This window comes from Mastomys coucha, unplaced genomic scaffold, assembly GCF_008632895.1.
Source record: "Mastomys coucha isolate ucsf_1 unplaced genomic scaffold, UCSF_Mcou_1 pScaffold18, whole genome shotgun sequence".
Lineage (NCBI taxonomy): Eukaryota > Metazoa > Chordata > Mammalia > Rodentia > Muridae > Mastomys > Mastomys coucha.
The window spans coordinates 59,167,278-59,175,822 of record NW_022196900.1 but is presented as its reverse complement, the minus strand read 5'-3'; the positions used below and the strand labels follow the sequence as shown (position 1 = coordinate 59,175,822).

Here is an 8,545-nt window from a genome sequence, read left to right as displayed (position 1 = left end):
AAAAAAAAAAAGGAAAGAATGAAAAAAGAAAGAATTATTTGTTGGACTTATATGGTTAATTATTATTTATATCTCTACATGATGACTAAAATATACTTTAGAATTAGGTAAATCATAATTAATCAGGCTAATATTTTAACATTTACCTTAATTACAAATACAAAAACGTTCTATTGGTGAAAACTAATATTGTTGGAATACGAAATCTGTGTGAGCATACTGGACAGGCACACCAAATTGCTTAGGGTGTATAGATTCCTAAACAGTCAGAGGAAAATTCCTTAGAGATGATGTTTTAAAATTTTAATATAGAACAAATGTCACTGTCTAGCAATTTAAAGATATAAGGGACTTCAGAGTTCAATAACAAATACAGAGTTGTTATTTGAAACAAGAATGCAGCTCTGGAGAACAATCAGTTCAGTTCTCTAGCAGCAGTTATAGTGTGTGGCCATAACCATTTCCCCCCTTCACAGAGGTCTCCAGGTGCACATTCTTAATGTATCCTAGCACTTTCCAGTTAATGTTTTATATTTCTGTAGCTATTATTTTCTGCTGAAAGAAAACTAGTAAAAGTTGAATCTAGAAAGGGAAAACAAAGGAAGAAGATCAATATTAACACTCTACAAATATTGACTTAGCAAAGTGACTTTGTGGTCTTTCTCTCACAGGAATTGATATTGAATCAATGATTTATTTAAGAAGCACCTACGGAAAGTATTTGTCAAACAAAAAAATTTTACTTGCTAAGGTCCACAGTTCATTAATCTATTTATCAAGTTCAAAAACTCAAGAGTCACTATTTTTAAACTAAAGACCTCATATGTAATATTCTTACTCATTATTTTTATTTTAAAATATCACAACCAAGGTCAGCAAGATAGCTCAGCAGACAAAGACTTCTACAGACAAAGCACACAACCCAAACTCCATCCTGGATCCCACATGGTGGAGGGGTAAGAGCTACTATCACAAGCTGTCCTCTGACCTCCGCATATACACATGGCATGCCCATGCTGCCCCCCACAGATAGATAGATAGATGGATGGATGGATGGATGGGTGGATGGATGGATGGATGGATGGATGGATGGATGGATGGATAGACAGATAAAATCTAACTTAAAATATTATAAATAGAAATTCTGAATTTTATAGAAAAAACTCAAATTAGCTCACAAGCTCCATTGGTTCCCTGTAGACATTCAATGATTGTTAATAATCTTAAAGTAAAGACTCTTCAGAAAAAGCTGTATTTGTTCATTTAAAGTACTATACCTTTAAGTTTGGCTCAATTAATGTTGAGTCTCGGTTACTGTTAGCACTCATGGTCATTGTAAAGGAAACAGATGTTTTGAACTTTCTAGTTGTTGACAGTAAGGCATGGCTTGTGTCACCTGTAAAGAATAACCATGTTTGTTGATCAGAAGCAGTGTATTTCTCACACTGTCTACGCATCAATGTCACTCTCTGTTCTTCCTATTTAAATGCAATTGGAGGCTTTATACTGACCAGGCTTTAATGATCCTTAATTTATGTGCTACTAATGTAAGATTCCTTATTTCAATATGTCACCTTTTGGTCTGAAATTTTAGTTTTAATAAAATATAATGAGCCTAGCCAAGTAAAGTTCCATAATAAAAATTTTACTCTAGTAGATTTTTACTGCTAGGAAAGTCTAGAAATGGTAGCTAATTCTTGGATTCTCAGTTACCTTATCTTTGATAACCTGAGATGAAAGGACGAATTTGTTTGACTTATGATCCACCATTTCTTAGTATTGAGAGTAAATACCTTTGCTTAGGAATGTTTCTGGGTCATTTTTTCTTATGATCCTAGGTGATGGTTTTGGTGCTGGTGATGGACCTCTTTCAGGGGACCCATCCATGTGGCTTCCAAATTGTTGACGCCTCAGTTTACTGTCGGCCTCCAGTCTTTCTAGTGTAGTCTTGAGACACTGCTCACTGGTTGTCATGTATAATTTACAAAACTAAAGGAAATAGAAAAAGTCAGCTGGTGGAGAAAACGCTCAGTCCTATATTGGGGAGGCGAGGGAGTAGGCAAGGAGGAGGCTCGTGCTGAAACACATTTCTTACTTTACTTGCTACCATGTTATTTTCCTGAACCAGACTGCCCAGCCCCAAGTGACCTAGTGAAATGTAGCCATCAATCAGTGAGGTCACTCTCTGAGTCAAAACAAATGGTACACTAGGAGAGGTGATTTTTTTTTTTACAAGACACGTAGACTTGCATTTGTTCTAAATAATTTTTATGTGTGTTCCAACATAAAAAGGGAGTCTCTATGCTTGTTTGTATACCTGTATGTACATTTTTTTTAACTTTTTTTAAAGATTTTTTTATTATTATAAATGAGTACACTATAGCTGTCTTCAGACATACCAGAAGAGGACATCAGATTTCATTATGGGTGGTTGTGAGCTACCATGTGGTTGCTGGGATTTGAACTCACAACCTTCGTTAGAGTAAATGGTGCTCTTACCTGCTGAGCCATCTCACCAGCCTCTGTATGTGCATTTTTGAAGGGAGTCTCTATGCTTGTTTGTATACCTGTATGTGCATGTATATGTATTTTAACTTGGTTATACAGGCAGAGTGGCCCTTATTCAAAATGCTGGGACCAAGAGCATTATGGATGACTTCCAATTTTGGACCATTTGCAGACATATAGTAGGATATCTTGAGAATTCTAAGTCTACCTAAGAAAATCACTTGTGTTCATGTGCTGCTTATAAAATAGCCCAGAGGGAGTTTTGTTCACTACCTTTAGGAGGCTTCACATGCACTCACACATGGTATTTGGCTTCAGATTTTGAAGCATTTCATATTTTGCATATTCAGATTTGGGATGTTGCTCTACATTATTTTTATATCATCAGATCATAATTGTGGAACTCAAGAGGATAAATAGAAAGTATAATGGGTATACAGCACACAACTGTGCCCTTGCCAATACTAAAATAAGTCATATAGGGGCTGGAGTTTATCTTCATGGTACAGTGTTTAGCATGTATGAGGCCTGGGGTTGAATACAACAATAAAAAGCCACTTGTTGGATGAGGTCCTATCGTTTCACAATGTATGCATAGGTCAAAAGTATCTTTGCATATACTATAAATATATATCATTTTCTCAGTTATACCTTAGCAGCATTGAGGAAAATTAAAAGTAATTCCCTACAGAGCATGCATGTTTATATCAATATGGACTTATCTACCTTAACGTAGTCAAACTTTCCATTAGCATTTACATCAGCCAAATTTATTACAGCATTTACTTCTTCCTGAGTCATCTTCTCGCCTCTCTAAAAGTATAATAAGATTTATTTTAAAACAAGTAAGTAATGTTTTGTTATTCACAGTGATTGAATTATTCAATAATTCACATATTCATAAAAATATTTTTTCATTATATAGATCTGACTGACATGGAATTTCCTATAAAGATGAGGCTGGCCTGAACTCACAGAGCCTCTGTCTCCCAAGTGCTGGGATTAAAGGCATGGGTTACAGTGCCCAGTTGGAAATACATTGTAATCTCTTCAACAATTAAGTTTGAATATTTGGTTTCATTGTAAGTTGGAATGAGAATTATATTAAGCAATAATGAGATTATATTAAATAAATTTTCACAAAATTTTGTGAAAATATGCTTAATTTCCATTTTAAAATTTATATTATAGAATTTATAGTAATAGATTTTGAAGTAAAGTAATAATATCTTCTAAAAGTATTTGAGAAACAAAATAAGATGAGCTTGATGGTACATAACTTTAATTCCAGCACAGGAAGGCACAGGCAGGGGGATCTCTGAGTTCAAGGCCAGTCTGGTCTACAAAGCCAGTTCTAGGAAAGCCAGGGCTACACAGAGTAACCTGTCTTAAAAATACAAACAAAACGACAACAAGAAAAACAGAAACAAAATTATTTCTAATCACATTTATACTTATTTTCCTTTACTAATCACATGGAGGACTCATTATGGATTTTCCGAGTTCTGAGCAGTAAAGAATTGCATAGGCATAAAGGAGACTGAAACGTAGGCTCAACGTTTTACTTTCTCTTTTATTTACAAGGCATTTTTAATGGAAGATTGCAAATGCTTTATAAATACTGCATGCCATTTATTGCACCTGTTGAGAGAATACTTACTTTAATCTGGATTTGGATAGCCAAAGCTTGACTCTAGTTGTTTTACAAATATGCACAGTACAAAAGTCTCCCAGGTCTTACCTTTGTTAGATATTTGTGAAGGTCAGAATGTAGAATAGCGCCATCATCATTGACATCTAATTTTTTAAATGATTTTAGCAATTCTGCTTTTGAAGTAGGTTTTTCCTTGCTTAAAATTATACAAAAATCATCAAAATTTAGTTTGTCAGTTTGAGGAGTCCAATACTTATTAATGGTCTTCTGGGATGGATTTCTTCCTGCATGCTGAAGAGCTGCCCAATTTTTTAAAAAAAAGTATTTTACTATAATATTTGGAATTGATATTTGATATTTGAATATCCTTTTTCTTCAATCCCTATATATCATTAAGCAAATCCAATATATGTTATTAGTACATTATCATGGTGTAGATTATATAGTTAATTCAATGTATGCTTCATTCTCTAAAGTAAATATATATATATATATATATATATATATATATATATATATATATGCCTACCAGCTAAAGAGACCTGTCAAAGACCAGCTTTGGCACTACAGGGTAAGCTGAGTCAGGCAGCAAGGTGTGGCATCAACAATTGAGGTCAGTGCTTATAGCAGCTGACCAGGGTCAGCACTGGCAGGGCTGGCAGGGGTTGGTCCTGATAGTGAACGATGGGGGCTGCTGCCCACGACAGCCAGTGATTAGAGAAAAAAGGGAGGGGGGACGAACACACACACACACGCACACACACACTCAGACAGAGAGAGAGAGAGAGAGAGAGAGAGAGAGAGAGAGAGAGAGAGAGAGGGTTAAAGCAAAGGCAGACTCCAGTGTTGTTTTTGTTTGTTTGTTTGTCTGTTTTGTTTCTCTTAATCCTTTTTATACTCCTTAAGACAAAGTTTTTCTATTTAGGAAAAAATTTTCCTCATAGCCACAAGTTACACATTTTCTAAAAACAATCACCACAAAAGCATATTTTTCAAAAACAAATTAAAATCATTACATGAAAGGAAATTACAACAGGATTACTGATTATATGTTCATCTCTCTAAACAATTTTCATCTATCTCTCGACAAGCTCACTGTAACCCTAAAAGCAATAATTCTTTTGCCATAGATTAACAAAGTTTAAGCAGATCAATTCTATAGTAGCAAATTTCTCCCTATTCTTGGTTGACAATGATCTGTACTTACTAAGGAACAGAGTATCGCCTTATGCCTTTTTTTTTTTTTTTTGAGATAGGGTTTCTCTGTGTATCCCTGGCTGTCCTGGAACTCACTCTGTAGACCAGACTGGCCTCAAACTCAGAAATCTGCCTGCCTCTGCCTCCCAAGTGCTGGGATTAAAGGCATGTGCCACCACTGCCGCCTGGCTTATGCCTTATTTTTAAAGTCTTGGTCAGCTAGGCTGGTTTATCATCCGTTCTGTGCTCTTATATCCATAATAGAATTGTTTATTCTTTATTCATAATCTATTTCATGGTGCATACCCAAAACATGTTAAGACATCCCTAGATCCCTGGATCAAGGAACTCAGGCCCAACCTGGAAAGAATGCTTTCTTTGATCATTAACTTGTCCCAAGCCTATTTTTCTTGCTGCTACATTTCTGTACTTATAACCAATGAATGCTCCCTGTACTCCTTTCTCTAACTCATGCAGCTCTCTTCATTCTATAAGGAAGGGGCAATTCTATTCCTGATTCTAACTTTAAACTTTCTATCAACCTCTCCAACTTGCAAAAATTATTTAAATCAAGGAGAAGGTATGAGATGTGGAGCAGTCAGAGGTGGATTGGGGGTGGGGGGATGGAATATGGAATGTAAAAAATAAATTAATTTATAAAAAATTTAAAAAATAAAATAAAATAAATGAGCCACTCAAAGACAGAAAGGGAAAACAGGGAGCCAAGCTTCTACAATGTTTTCTTTAAAGATGTCTTGAGGTTGTATCCACAATTTCTATTCTCCTATATACACAAAGATTAAAGTGCACGCACACACACACACACACACACACACACACACACACATGCACACATACACAAATCAAGCTAACTTCCTAAAACTACTTTAATCAGATCAGGAATTCAATAAAATCATTAATTCAGAAACTTGTCCAAAATAGTAGGCTATCACCCAGGAAGTAATCATATAAGGTTATGACTATTCACAGTTTCCACTCACACCAAGCCAATAAATGAGAAATATGTCAATAACAAACATGACAAGCCACATCAGTAACAAGAAGCAATGCTGGGACTAAGTCTCTGCCATGCCTTTCAAGGTTGAACCCATCACAGCCGAGCAACACAGTGAGTCGTCTCCAGGGAGCTCACTTGTCCACTCAAGTTCTACTTGCATGGCGTCTACCTGAGACTTGATATATTAGTGGCAGAACTGAATTGTTTTCTTCTTCTACCCGTCTTCAACCTACATAACTATCTGGTTTACTTAAAAGCATTACTTTTTGAGGAAGTTTCTCACACTGTAGCCCAGGCTAGCCTGGGACTCATTGTGTAGATCTGGTTCCACCTTGAGCTTGATGTGATCCTCTTGCCTGTGCCTCCAAAGTGATACAATTGCTGAGACTAGCCCTCCATCCAGCAGTTTCGTCTAGTTACCTTAGAACTTTTAGAGAATACATAGTTCACTGAGTTTTTGTGAGAACACAGGATAACTACAAAAAGCATAAATAACTACTTTTTCAGGATGGATAAATCTTTCACTGAAGGGAAAAACTCATTTGTTTGAGAATTTTAATGTCAACAAGACGTAATATCTAAAATGTTCACCAAAGCTAGGAAGGAGGTGCTCCAGAACATCAAACATGCCCAATGTCAAATACAAAAGTATCCATTGCTAGGGCTAGAGAGGTGGCTCGGCAGATGAAGGGACCTGTCACCAAGCCTGACTACCTTAGTCCTCCCTCTAGGATCCAGACAACTCCCACAAGGTGTCCTCTGACTTCTGTAAGCTTTGGCATGTGCATGTATGCACAGAGAGGCATCAAACAGGCAAGTGTGAGCATGTGTGCATGCATGCACACAAACATACACATACTTAATAAACATAATAATTTTAGGAAGCATCCATTTGTAATTATGATTCTGTTAGAAATCAAGGAAACTGGAAACTGCTGATCCACAGTCCTCTCTGCCCCTTCACCGCAAATGGAGAGCTTACCTGCAGGGAGTGCTAGGGTAGCTGGTGCAGGATCCTTTCTACCTCCATCTACACCTAGGAGAAACTGCTGTTCTGCAGCCCTCTCTGCCCCTTCCCCACAAGTGGAGAGCTTGCCTCCAGGAAGTGCTCTAACTCAGGGACTCAGGTAAGATCACCATTTTCTCTCTTGAGACTTTCTAAGGCACAGGCCTCAGAAGTGGCAGGGTGGCCTGCGCAGGATCCTTTCTACCTCCATCTACACCTAGGACAGACTGCTGATCCACAGCCCTCTCTGTACCTTTCCCCAAGTGGAGATCCTGTCTCCAGGGTTTGTTCTGACCCCAGGACTCAGGAAGGACAACTGATCCACAGCCATCTGCACACGGGTCTTACCAGAGGACAGATGATCTCCCAGAAGTGCTGACACAGGCTTACAGATTCACAGGAGGAACAAACTCCAGCCAGACACAGCAAAAACATCTAACACCAGAGATCAACAGATGGCGAAAGGCAAACGCAAGAATCTTATCAACAGAAACCAAGACTACTTGGCTTCATCAGAACCTAGTACTCCTACCACAGCAAGTCCTGGATGTCCCAAAACACCAGAAAAGCAAGATTTGGATCTAAAATCATATCTCACAATGGTGATAGAGGAATTTAAGAAGGGCATAAATAACACCCTTAAAGAAATACAGGAGAAAACAGGTAAACAAGCCCTTAAAGAGGAAACACAAAAATCCCTTAAAGAATTACAGAACATGTGTAAACAAGTAGAAGCCCTTAAAGAGGAAACACAAAAATCCCTTAAAGAATTACAGGCGAGCACAACCAAACAGGTGAAGGAATTGAACAAAACCATCCAGGACCTAAAAATGGAAGTAGAAACAGTTAAGAAATCACAAAGAGAGACAACTCTGGAGATAGAAAAAACTAGGAAGGAAGTCAGGAACGATAGATGCAAGCATCGTCAACAGAATGCAAGAGATAGAAGAGAGAATCTCAGAGGCAGAAGACAACATAGAAAACACTGACACAACAGTCAAAGAAAACACAAAAAGCAAAAAGCTCCTAACCCAAGACATCCAGGAAATCCAGGACACAATGAGAAGACCAAGCCTAAGGATAATAGGTATAGTAGAGAGTGAAGACCTCCAACTTAAAGAGCCAGTAAATATCTTCAACAAAATTATAAAAGAAAACTTCC

At 37.3% G+C, this 8,545-nt stretch overlaps 1 protein-coding gene across 5 annotated transcripts in view; it reads right to left on the bottom strand.

The window, feature by feature from the left end:
• Positions 1-8,545, bottom strand: part of Efcab7 (EF-hand calcium binding domain 7) — a 49,047-nt gene that overhangs the window by 28,203 nt on the left and 12,299 nt on the right. For all 5 annotated transcript variants that reach the window (XM_031377927.1, XM_031377925.1, XM_031377924.1 and 2 more), the window contains exons 3-6: positions 4,250-4,461; positions 3,235-3,321; positions 1,794-1,989; positions 1,278-1,396 (exon numbers count right to left, since the gene is read on the bottom strand). In XM_031377927.1, coding sequence (XP_031233787.1) covers positions 1,278-1,396; positions 1,794-1,989; positions 3,235-3,321; positions 4,250-4,461 — 614 coding nt within the window. The remainder of the gene's footprint in view (positions 1-1,277; positions 1,397-1,793; positions 1,990-3,234; positions 3,322-4,249; positions 4,462-8,545) is intronic.